The sequence below is a fragment of the Urocampus carinirostris genome, chromosome 14, assembly GCF_059441175.1.
Source record: "Urocampus carinirostris isolate Australia breed hairy pipefish chromosome 14, RoL_Ucar_1.0, whole genome shotgun sequence".
Taxonomy (NCBI): Eukaryota; Metazoa; Chordata; class Actinopteri; order Syngnathiformes; family Syngnathidae; genus Urocampus; species Urocampus carinirostris.
Window position 1 is genome coordinate 39,074,737 of NC_142362.1, and position 13,405 is coordinate 39,088,141.

General features: G+C 43.9%; 1 protein-coding gene across 4 annotated transcripts in view; it reads right to left on the reverse strand.

Moving 5' to 3' along the window:
- Window positions 1–3,556: 3,556 nt before the first annotated feature.
- Window positions 3,557–13,405, reverse strand: part of klhdc3l (kelch domain containing 3-like) — a 44,913-nt gene continuing 35,064 nt past the window's right edge. For all 4 annotated transcript variants that reach the window (XM_088353099.1, XM_088353097.1, XM_088353098.1 and 1 more), the window contains 3 exons: window positions 9,100–9,220; window positions 5,902–6,091; window positions 3,557–4,577 (listed from right to left, as the gene is read on the reverse strand). In XM_088353099.1, coding sequence (XP_088209225.1) covers window positions 3,959–4,577; window positions 5,902–6,091; window positions 9,100–9,220 — 930 coding nt within the window. In that variant the 3' untranslated portion in view covers window positions 3,557–3,958. The remainder of the gene's footprint in view (window positions 4,578–5,901; window positions 6,092–9,099; window positions 9,221–13,405) is intronic.

Below are 13,405 nucleotides of genomic sequence, written 5' to 3' on the forward strand. Positions count from 1 at the left end.
AACATAGGTAATAACATTTTTGTCTTTTTTTCCTTTGTTTTCTTTCTCCCTTTCTCTCTCTTATTCTCTCCACCTTTCTCTTGCTTGTCCTCGCTCTCTTTCTTGTGTTTGGTCTCTCTATCTCTTTCTTTTTCTCACTCTCTTTCTTTCTCTTTCATCTACTAGTCTGGCCCCTATGAGTTTTTTTTCTAACCATGTTGTAAACAGGCTCAAATGAGTTTGACACTGCTTTAGACAGTCTTACAGTGTAAAGTCTTGCAGAAGTTGTAGCATGAGTGACACATAAATTCATGCTTTATTTGAATTTAAAAAATGTGATTTTAAGTTTAATTATTCAAATTGAAGTCACTGTTGAGCCATATCCTCCACATGCGAATGAGTAGACCAGGGCCTCAAGAATATTGTTTAGCGCCTCCTAGTGGTAGAAATAAGTATTCATAAAAATATATATTTATTGAAAAAAATAAGGACAAATACATGAACCGTGATATAAATGTTCATTTTGTAAAATATTTGGAAGCGAGTAATATGCATTTATTTCATATAACGTGAGCCTCAGCTAGAAGGAGGCGTCATAACTGACCACCATCTTGCTGCTACGGGTCCCCCAAAAACCTTGCGAAAGGCCGGGTAAAAAAACCAACAACAATGGTCTTTGTTGTTAGCGATATGATTGTATCGTGCATCGTGTTCTGGTAGACAGCAGCAGGGCAGGACAAAGACTAGGAACCTTCCCGTGGTGTCCTGCGGAGGGCTCTCTCCCGGGGGAGCCTTACGAATCCAACTCGATCCACTCAGACTCGCTCTCTTTCGTTCTTTCTTGGTCCTCCCTCCTTCTTTGTCTCTCATTTTCTCTCTTCCCCCTTTACACTCTTGTCTCTCATTTTCTCTATCCCTCTCTTTCCTACTCTCTCACTCTCTTTTCCTTTTTTTGCGTTTTACTCTGTCTTTCTCTCCTTCTATCAGTCCCTCTCTTTCTCTCTCTTCTACTCTCCTCTCTCTGTTCTTCTTAGGGCGGGCGACATCGGGAGCGACCCTGGCCCCCAGTCCAAATGCCAGTGGTGCTTTCGAACCGTTCGCTGCGACCACACCCCAATCACCTGTACTGAAAGCCTCAACGACTACAGGCCTGTAGCTCTTACGCCTGTGGTCATGAAGTGCTTCGAGAGGTTAGTGTCCCGGCACATCAAAAACTCCCTGCCACTCACACTGGACCCCCACCAGTTCGCCTACAGGGCAAACCGCTCCACTGACGACGCCATAAACACAGCACTTCACACCGTGCTGAAAGACCTGGACCACCGGGGGAGCTACGTCAGAATGCTCTTTCTGGACTTAAGCTCAGCCTTCAACACCATTATCCCGGAGATCCTGGTGGAGAAACTTGCACACCTAGTACTCTCTCCCTCCATCTGCCACTGGATAATGGACTTCCTCTCCAACCGCCCACAGTCGGTGAAACTCTGTACCCACGTCTCTCCCACCCTAACACTGAACACTGGCTCCCCCCAAGGTTGTGCACTGAGCCCCCTGCTTTTCACCCTCTACAGCTCCGACTGCTCACCGACCCACCCCACAAACACTATAATTAAGTTCGCTGACGATACCACCTTGATTGGCCTCATCTCTGAAGGGGACGAGGCGGTATACAAGGATGAGGTGGAGTCACTTTCAACGTGGTGTTCGGAAAACCACCTCATATTGAACACCACAAAAACAAAAGAACTGATTCTGGATTTCAGAAGGAATGGCAGGAATCCAGCACCACTCACCATAAAAGGAAACTGTGTAGAGAGAGTCCACTCTTTCAAATTTCTGGGTGTGCACATCTCCGACGACCTCTCCTGGTCTGCAAAAGCCAGAGCGGTGGTAGGGAAGGCCCAGCAGCGACTGCACTTCCTGAGATTGCTCAGGAAAAATAACCTAAAACAGCAGCTGCAGGTGTCCTTCTACAAAGCCTCAGTGGAGAGCATCCTAACATACTGCATCGCGGTGTGGTATGCTGGGTGCACAGCAGCAGACAGGAAAAAGCTCCAGAGGATCATCAAAACAGCCCAGAGAATCGTCGGCTGCTCTCTGCCCAGTCTGGAGGACATTGCCTGCTCTCGCTACCTCAGCAGAGCAGAAAACATCATCAAGGACTTTTCTCACCCCTGCCACGACCTCTTCGACCTGCTGCCTTCTGGCAAGCGCTACAGGTCACACAAAGCAAAAACAAACAGACTCAGAGACAGTTTCTTCCCCACAGCCATTACCACCCTGAACAGACAACGCACAAAAAAACTGAAAACTGTTGCAAAAAACTACCTCACACGAATGTAAAATGGTACTCACGTACATGCTGTCTGCACTATGTTTGTTCACTGCTCAAAACAGACACCGCACAAAAAAACTGAAAACACTACCTCATACGAATATAATGGTACTCATGTCTATGTTCTTGCACATGTCGACTGCACTACGTTTACTGCTCACCTTGCACAATGTTTGACCATTTCCTTTTTTCTGCACTATGATGTTTATGTTTGCACCAATGCATATGCTGACTATTTTTGCACTATGATGACTTTGCACCAAATGCAATATTACACAACCCTTACGATACCAACGGTATCACGACACTGTATGTAACACCCCCCATCCGACATTTCTTGTGTAAATACCATGTAAATTATAACTATAGCCTTATCCCCCTTGTTTTATAACCTTATCTTCTCTGTTCCTTTATCTTCTTGGCTCATACCTCAATGTGAATGTGTAAAACTGGAGTGTCATGCCCAATTTTGTTGTCACAATGTTAACCCATTTTGTAACAATGACAATACTGTAAAGGTATATTCTATTCTATTCTATACCTGCCCACGGGGCTTCCATGAATCATGCACCGGCCTGTCCGAACGTACTAAGGACTTCAGAGGCTTCGTATGCTTGGTTTGCTTGGGTCACACCCCGTCAGGCCTGGCGGCACAGGACAGTCGCAGCCCCCTCTCCTTTGGAGAACTACGGAGCCTCCCGCAAGCGAGTCTAGCGCTACTAAGGATTACCTTAGGCGCCTTGAGTGACTCAACAACGACAACAACAACAGCAGCAGGCACAGATTAGGGAGGGCGCAATGTTGGGAGGGTGTGACTGTCTCTGTTCACGACTGTGATAGGCTGGTGTGACGTTCTGTTTGCATGTCTCTGATAGGCTGGTGTAAACTGTCAGTAGAACAGCAGTTCGAGGGCTGCCTACAACTTAGGAACAATAGCGACTGCTAGCTTTTAGCGGATTGTTAAAAAGAAATTCATGAATTAAATCAGACTCTCACGAAAGTCAGAAGAGCGCAACGAAACTGTGATCACCAGAGCCTGTATTTCATGTATGGTTATCGGGTTCCAGGAGGGACTAGGGCGGAGTCTGGAAGAAGGCAAGAGCGGTGTTGCTGGTCCAGTCAACCGCTAATGGCTAGGCCAACAACTCATCGAAACCACAGCTGCGGACCTTGTATCTTGCCAACGCCAGGTCCATTAGCCATGAAATGGATGACTTGGAACAACAATTCGTAGAAAACCGCTACATTCGGGACTGTTTTATTTTAATCAATGCGGAGATATGTTTCCATTCGATAGGACACTCGATAATAGTGTGCAGCTAGCCAGCCGATCTCTAAATTGCTTTCTTACACTGAAAGTAGAAGCCATCCAATTTTTGTTTTACTTTTGTATCATGACAGTAAAACTATTCATTCAACTGCAATTCTTTGTTGTGTTAACACACAATTATTTTATAGTTATTTTTTTATCTATATTTGTTGTTTTGTGACAGTAACAAAGTCCCAGTCGATAAAGACGTTGTCTCGGGGTAAGTTTAACCCTTTGGGGGGCTTTTATGAAGGTTTGATGATCCAGATTTTTGCTGCAGATTTTCACTTTTCGCAGGTGGTTCTGGTCCCCATAAACTGAGGGATCACTGTAATTCAAAACCTGTCATAAGTAAAAGTCATCTGCCAAACTGAGAGTGTATTAAGACCAGAACAAGGTCTCCCACCAAACACTAGTAACAGGTCAGGTAAATGTTGTGAAATATCTTCCTCCTCTTCTTCCAGCAAGGTCTCCTCAGTGCAGCTCCAGTGCTTACTGAAAGCCTTATTTTCAAATGTTAGACAGCTTTTACCCAGGTGCACATTTCTTTCCAGTAAGACACTTTTTTCTGCGTTGTGAGGTCGAAGGTGACGTTCCTCCAAGGTGAACGTTTGGAGCTCAATGGCGCCCTCCGGTACCATAAAATTGAGTGGGGAAGGGACACATTTGTTTTTGAAAGGCCTAGATTTGTCATGTTGCCGCTTTGATGGCATTTGTAAGGAGAGGTTGGTGGTGTCGGCATTGTACTTGGGACCCAGACCAATGCAACAGTGGTGAATCTTATCTGGAGAGTTAGATCCTGGCATTGTGTTGATTTGCCACCATTTATGATGGGTGAAATTGTAGCTCCATAAACTATTCTTTGGATAATTGAGAGTTTCTCCTCCTCCGAAAAGAAGCATGTGGTCCTTGTAGGCAACTGCTGAGTGACCAATCAATTTGGATGGTCCAGACCTAGGGAGAAATGAAAATAAAGAAGTATGACAACCAGTGTTGGGCAAAACTCTGTTATAAATAAATGCCGTTACATGAAAGCGCTGACTTTTCAATCACGGGGTAATAAAATATATATATATTTTTTTCGCTGTTATAACGCCCCGACTGACGGTCAAAAGCGATGGGTTACTTTGAATAAAGCCGTTTTCTGCTCTCCTTGTTGTTTATGATATGTCTTTTCGGATCCAGTCACCATACAAAATAGCAACTAATATATAGTTAGTAACTAATAATATAGTATTTACTACTGTGCCCAAGGCAAACAGAGGGTTGAGAGAGTCGCGAAAAATGAGAGCCCTATATTTGGCAGAACCCGGACCCAAACGAAATGTCTCTATGAGCTCCTGGAAGTGAAGAGAGCCAATCAACAGTGGTTCCATCTGAGATGCCTTTTTTTCTCTTGTGATTGTTCAATATGCATTATTTTTGTATTCTGTGCTATTTATCTAAATTGGTTGAGCATAAAAATGCCAATTTTTTAAATGAAGATTTTAAATAGTTCAATTAGGTTTTCAGTGTTAATGTGCTTATATAAAAATGTAAAGTTTATTCTTTTTTTCTCGGTAGCCTGGATGGTAGGGCGCCCGCTCCGAGACTGGGAGGTCGCTGGTTGAAGCCTCGGCCGAGTCATACCTAAGACTTACAACATTGGTACTCATTGCCTCCCTGCTTGGCGTTCAGCATTAGGGGTTGGAATTGGGGTTTTTTGTCACCCAATGACTCCCAACACCTCAGTTGGGTTGAGCGAGGGGGCTGGGAATCCCCTCCTCTGAATCAATCTCCCAAAAAGAGTCGGAACTGACTAGCCACCTCCCACTAGGGGGAAGGGAGTGCTGTGCGCAGAGATCCGCCCAATTCTATCGCTTACCCAATCAAATTGTTCTAAGGGGTTTTGTGGTGTTGTGGGTGTTTTCTTTAGTGTTTTTGTGTTTACATCATAATGTATCTCAACAGTGAACACACATAGTTTATCGATCTTCCATTTAAAGGGTTTCTTAGCAACCTACTGCCAAAATGGGGTATGTTGGTGTGACACCCAGACTGTAAACTGTAGTAAAGTATGTGCCTTAAATGTACGAGATTAAACCTCAAGATACACTTGTATTGCTGCCGCTTCATATGTAACCACAATCAGAATCTAATCATCTGACTTTGGAAAGCTGCAGACAAATGTACTAAGTTTAAATTTGATCTTCGAGCCATATGTACTCATGAAACGAGCCATAAATGGCTTATGAGCCATAGGTTTCCGACCCCAGCTGTAAAGAGTCAACCATCTCACTTGGTTTTGAGAGAACTCCACATGTAGCTGGAAGGATTCCATTTCCAGAAGTCTCTCTGCTCCCTTAAGCCTTTTAGACCCCCATACAGGTACATGCAGCTCTGGTAGACAATGGCAGAGTGACTGTGTCTTGGACCTGGGTTAAGCGACCCCTGCTGGAGGCCATTCAGAAGCGACCAATCCATGGTGTCTGTCAGCAAAATAGATTGTGAAGGAAAAAGTACAACATCCATTGATTGAAACAACAAAACTACCAAACATTGAAAACCGGGTTCTTACACATTTTTTATGGACAAATTCAAGCACTTTCAAGGCCAATTTTTTCCAGAACATTTAAAGAAAGAAATCCAGCATAGATCAAAAGAATGTTTTTTGTTGACTTTGATTACTAAAATAAGGTCGCTATCATGCTGCTTGCACATACTTTGTGCTACTTCAAGCTGTTCCTATCGATGATCTACGATGTTTTAGTTTCAATGGGCTGCTATAAACCGATATGAATTCTGCTTGGCTCCGTCAAATTTGTTTACAAACATGAAAGGGCTCTATAAGTGTTGGGTTATAATGGAGTGCAAGGCCGAAGACAAAAAAGTGAGTAATGTTTGTATAAAAAGCAGGAAAATTAGCCAACTTTGAACTCATTTTAATGCTATTGATTGCTCCAAAACAGTGCATTAAATCTTTAGATCTGAGAGACTGCTGATCTTTTGTTTTTTTTGTTTTACTTATTTTAAAATGGAATAGAATAGAATATTCAGATTCAGATTCAGATTTACTTTATTGTCATTCGTGTACACGTGTATAAAGAACGAAATGTCGATACGTCTGACCCGCACAGCGTCAGCCGGGATAGATAAGTTTAACCATGTCTTCGTCAGAATTTTAGCGCAGCAGTTCGTCATCTCGCGGTCCGATGTTACTTCCAGTTGTAAATGGTCCAGTTTATTGTCCAGAGAGTGAACGTTGGATATACCTTTATTGTCATTATTACAAAATGGGTTAAACATATTGTGACAACGATATGGCTTAATTAGTTTATAAATTATGTTGCAGTTTACACTCAAAAGTAGAAGAAATAGCTTGCTCCACCGACGAATAAGTATTTGACCATTCTGCAATAACTTTTTACCAAGTTTTTTTTTGTTTAAAATTGGTAATTGAAAGCATCCATCCATCCATCCAGCCCATCCCAGCTATCTTCGGGCAATGGGCAGGGGACACCCTGAACTGGTTGCCAGCCAATCGCAGGGCACACAGAGACAAACAAAACACTCGCTCATTCACACCTAGCGACAATTTGAACTGGCTTTACGTGACAAGTCAATAATGTTAACCCACCAGAGCAGGTGTGTCGGCGTCATTTTCACGCACTTTTCAAATTTCGTTCTTCATTTATTGTGTGGTCTTTAGAGTCAGACTGACAAAAATACGGCAATGGCAATAATTTCAAGCATTTTCAAGCACTTCACCCGAACTTCAAGCATTTTCCTGACATTGAAAACACAACATCAAAATTCAGCATTTTGAAGTATTTCAAGCACCCGTGGAACCCGTGGAGATAGTCACCAGCTCACAAACTGTCAGCCAATATCTATACTCTCTCAGCTATTAAAAATTCTAGAGAAGTACTTTGTCAATGATTGTTGAGTTCAATAAGTATAATTCAGTCAAAGAACCTAAGTATGGCTTTAGAAAAAAAAATCAACAGCCCTAATATTATTGGAATTGTCCACACAGATGACAAAACATTTTATTTATATAAAATTGTAGTCCGTTAGTATTTTCATAAAGCTATATTAAAAAAAGCATTAGACACAAGAGATAACAACATCTATCTATCAATCTAACCTGGTCATTTCCCTCGAGAGGGGTGACTGACAGCGAGACGAACGCATACACAAAAACAAAGAAAATAAAAAAATAAAAAAGTAGCAAAACACACAAAAAAATTGACCATGGCCAACCCAAATGCCCACATACCCAAGTTAAGCACCTTGGCACCCCAGTTGGTCGTGCTTTCGTCCCTCCAGGTGAAACGGGACCCAAGAAAGCGGTCATGTCATGACAGCTTTCACTGGTTTACCCCTGCTGTATCATACAGGTGCCCTGCCCATCCCTTAAAACACGTATAAACATCCAACTATCCTTTTACAACACATTTCCATTCATTCCTATCACCAAAAAGAGCTCTAGCTTCCACTATATTTAGACCTATTTCCTGCAGTGCACTCATAACACCATCCATCCACGTCAATCGCGGCCTTCCTCTTGGTCTCCTTACATTTACTTCTGCTCTGTAGATCCTCTTCAACAATCGCTCCTCATCCATCCTCTCCATGTGTCCAAACCAACAGAGTACTCTCTCATCCACATGCTTGCTCAGTTCCACTACTACTCCCGTTCTGTCTCTCACAATTTCATTTCTCAATCCATCCAATCTTGTCACTCCTAACATACTCCTCAAACACCTCATCTCAAAAACGTTTAGTTTCCTTCTCAAATCTGCATTCAAGCTCAAAGTCTCTACACCCTACAACACAGTCGGAACAATCAGACTCTCATACAGTCCTCTCTTAACATTCACACTCATACTCTTGTTACTCATCACTCTCCCCAGAGCACCCAAAACCTTGCTTGATGATTCACTACCTCGCACCCCCATTCCACTAACTGCAGCCACATCGCAACCCAAGTACCTAAAGTTTTCAACTTCTTCCAGCACCTGTCCATTTAACCTTATTTCCAACGTCATTCCCATTCCATCACGTGAACACTTCACCACCTTACTCTTCCCAACATTCACACATAACTTATCACACACTCTTCCAAACCTTCCCAATGTTTCCTCAGATTCAGCCACAAGCGCTGTGTCATCTGCAAACAACAACTGACTTACCTGCCACGCCGTTCTACTGTTCTACTTAGTCCTTTAAATACATTCTACAAACTTTTCAGTACTAATATCATACTTTTCTGTATTTTCAATACATCTCAGGACTTTTTGTTGTGAAGACTTTACCTTTCCATATTAAAGTCTTTGTTGTAACATTTTCAACTTATTCCAAATTTCTCCACTTTATTCCCATTCATTCATCCCAGTTTTCAACCCTTCAAGTAAAATATTCCACCTTTTTTGCCTACATTTGCAATTCCCAGAAACGTTCCATTGTTAGTTTCTACTGTATATAAAGCACTCACCACAATCCAAACTCCAAAATTCTTGGGATGATCCTTTTATATCTATGAAGCCACCATACATCAGCATGGCAGAACCTATCACCACTGCACTGTGGGCCTTTCTGTTAGTTGGCATTGGATTCTGCAACCGAAAAAACAACACGTAACCGCAGGCCAAGTCAGTTGTATTAATTTAATGACTTTTTATTTTGAAGCTAAACCTAGTGCTTTCACTCGCTTACTTCAACATTTGTTAATTTTTTCCACATCTGGCCTGAACCCTGTTGTGCCTTGTATAAAACGAAAGATACGTATGCAACTATGGTTTCATGCGTGGGCTGTCACGACCGGAACAAGCAGTGGACCCAAATATGTAACGTTTCACACAATGCTTTATTAAGGAATCAGAGAAGTCAGGGACTGGGGAAAAGACAGCGATCTGGTGCTTGCTGGACAGGTGGAACAGGAAGACTCCGCGGCAAATGACAGAGGCATGACGAGGCCGGAGAGGCGAGCGTGATCGCGGATCGGACAAGTCGGGTATCCGGGACAGGAGAACGAAGCGTGATCGCGGATAAGAACAAGTCGGGTAGCCGGGACAGGAAAACGAAGCGTGATCATGGATTGGAACCAGTCAGCTAGCCGGGACGGGAGAGCGAAGCGTGATTGTGGATCGGAACAAGTCGGGTAGCCGGGACGAGAGAACGATGCGTGATCGTGGATCGTAACAAGTCGGGTAGCCGGGACAGAGAACAAAGCGTGGTTGGGGATCGATACAGGAAATAGTGGACGCAATCAGTTAGGTTACAGCTAGCCGCGACAGGAGAACGGAGCGTAGATCGGGGATCAATACAGGAAATAAGGGACAGAATCAGTTAGTACCCGGGACAGGAGAACAGAGCGTGGATCGGGGATCGTTATAGTTAACAGGACGGGATCAAAACGGGAACCTGAGTCAAAAGTGCTCGCCTTGCATGCGCTGAGGTTCGCTAACGGACTGACTAGGAGTGAATCAGAATGACGTGCTAAAATAGGAGGAGGGCTAATTAGGGAACAAGTCGCAGCTGGGGCTGAAAGAGTGAGCACAGGTGAGGGCAATTGACACATCATGACACAGGCGTAGTTTTGCCATGGCTAAACGGGAAGTGCACCCCAAAAAATGCTTTTATTGCATCATTCCAAACAAATTTGGCATACTATAAAGTTAGCAATTTTCAAGGTAACAGAAAGTGCTGCAAAAACAGAGAGATAACAATCTGAAAATAAGTAAATAAAGTAATAAAATAAAATGAAAATAATAATGATGACATTTTAAGCTCAACACAAGGGGTCGATTCTTAAGTATGTTGAATATATCGCACATTAGAAATGTTTAATATATTCAAAGATTTAACCCCAAAATTAATTTGTTGACTACATTTTGAAAAGTGGGTCTAGATTTTTTATGTATTTTTTGTGGATCAAAAAATTGCACCATATAAGATTAAATGTATTGCTCTTGCTTTTTTGTACAAGTCCAAATATAGTAGGATCTTTGGATAAGGTGGAAGGAAAATAGTTTCTTACATGTTTGCAGTTGTATAGCATACATTAGAATGTATTTTTTTGTTATTTGACAAGCACTTGGATTTTATTTATTGTTCTGTATTATGGAATTCTCTGTTATTTTGTGCACTATTTTTTTATCTGTCCAAAACTTCAAATTTTGAATAGAGGAAATGAAAAATGTGTTTTTGAAAAATCCAGTTTGTCTATTAATAGAAAAAAATAATCGACTAATTCATCGATTATAAAAAATAATTGTTAGTTGGAGTTCTAGTCCCTTTAACTGTCATGATTACTGATTAGTATCACCTGTGCGCGCTCATTTGGCGCCAGCCGCTGCGGGCTACCTGATTGGGTCCCTGTCCCTTTTTAAACCCAGTCCTTTCACTCTCCGGTTGTTTAGTCTCCCGTCCCGGCTTACGACCCGTTTTTGCTCTCCTGTCCCGGCAATCGACACGTTTTTCCGTCCTCGACACCGCCATCTCCCGCTCAGGAAGATTCACTTCCGTATTCGGAACACGATCCGATTGCGTGAGCTGCTTGCTTCCCGCATCCAGCAAGCACTGGATCGCAGGCGCAGCCCTTTCTCTTTCTATCAATAAACTTGTGGTTAACGCGACGCATTTGGGTCCTGATTCCGTTCTGGTCGTGGCATTAACATACATATTTGTCGACTTTTATGTTAAAAAGGCTCTCTTAGGTGTGCCAAACAAAATTCCTTATGTGTCAGTCAAAACATTGTTACAGGCTTGAGGCCTCGTTGCTTTAATGCAGTTTCGGTACACACTTTCATACTACCTATGTTTTTCTTTTTATTCATGTTCCATTTTTTGTGTGTGTTGTTACCCAATAATAAATGTATTGAACCCTGGTCATCCTGGAAGGATGATTGCCACTTGTGAGGCCCCTTCTCAAGGTTTCTTATTTTCCTCATGCTGAGGTTTTTTAATTTTTTCTTGCCCGCATGTTGGTTTAAGATCAGGGTGGTGTGATTGTAACCTGTGAAGTCCTTTGAGACAATTTATGACAAATAAATGTGACTTTACTTTACCTGGTTGATATGTACATTAAGATATGAAACAACACCAAATTTGTCACAATACGATAAATAACTTATATATCTTATATATAACTTATATGTACCACGCTACGATCTTCTCTCCAGTCCCGGTAAATCTCAAGATTCTATACTGATAAGTTTATTCTGCTTTTAATATTGGACACCTGCAATGGTGATTGCATAGGATGACCGTTTTTAAATGTAATTGGTCTGCATTTATATAGCAGAAAGGGACACATTGTCATGATTACCTAAGTGGAGCCACCTGGGGTAATCATCTGGCGCGCTGGAATGCGCTTCCTGATTGGTTTGTGTTCCCTTTTTAAGCATGCTACGCCGAGACCTCTTCATCTGAGGATTACTTCTGTACCCCGTATGACTCTCCCGATTACCACGCTACGATCTTCTCTCCAGTCCCGGTAAACACGACCTGCTTCCGTCCCACGCTTCGATTGGCTACGTGTTCCGAAGTTGTCTTCACGGCTTTGCTGCTGACGTTCGACGGTCATCGCGTCTCCCGCTAACCCTGTACGCTTCCCCAAATAAAAGAATTGTACGAACGCTCTGGGGTCTCCTGCTCTGTTCTGGTAATCCTGACAGAATCCTCAGACCAGAATGGACCCCGCGTTCGTACATCTGTCCCCTGACGACTATGAAAGCCAGAACCAGCAGCCCATTCCCCCTTTAGAATGTGAAGTTCGGCAGGTCATTTCCGACGTGGCAAAATTGGCCAAGCAAGTGAGTCATTTACGGCTCGAGTGGGATCTGTTGCGTCGGGACTGGTCCTATCTCTCCAAAGTAATGACCCATCAAGCCACTTCATCGGTGCCCAACACTGACAGTGCACCTTCGGCCTTATGACTGCGCGATGACTCCCCTGCCTGCCTGTCCGACTTCGACTCTCCGGCCTGCCACTCCGACTCCGCTGCCTGTCCGACTCCGCTGCCTGCCAGACCGACTCTGTTGCCTGCCAGTCCGACTCCCCTGCCTGCCAGTCTGACTTCGACTCTCCGGCCTGCCACTCCGACTCTCCGGCCTGCCAGTCCGACTCCGCCGCCTGCCAGTCCGACTCCGCTGCCTGCCAGTCCGACTCCGCTGCCTGCCAGTCCGACTTCGACTCTCCGGCCTGCCAGTCCGACTCTCCGGCCTGCCTGTCCGACTCTCCGGCCTGCCTGTCCGACTCTCCGGCCTGCCTGTCCGACTTTGCTGCCTGCCAGTCCGACTTCGACTCTCCGGCCTGCCTGTTCGACTCTCCGGCCTGCCAGTCCGACTCCGCTGCTGGCCCTGATTCTGCCTGTTCTGATTCTGTCCTGTTTGCCGGTTCTGATTCTGCCTGTCCTGTCTCCGCCTCTCCTGTCTTGCCTGATCTGATTCTGCCTGTCCTGTCTGAATCGCCGGTCCTGATTCTTCCTGTTTGTCCTCCGGACCCACCCTCTGCCGTCCCTTCGGATGCTGATGAGGGGGCTTCCCTCCATTCTGAGGGATTCTGAGAGTTACTGTGCTGTTACATGGTTCCCCGATTACCCGTGTTTCCCTGTGACGTGTTTTGGATTTAAATATTTTTTTTCCTGGGGGACTTCTGAAGCCGTCCCTTGAGGGGGGTTCTGTCATGATTACCTAAGTGGAGCCACCTGGGGTAATCATCTGGCGCGCTGGAATGCGCTTCCTGATTGGTTTATGTTCCCTTTTTAAGCATGCTACGCCGAGACCTCTTCGTCTGAG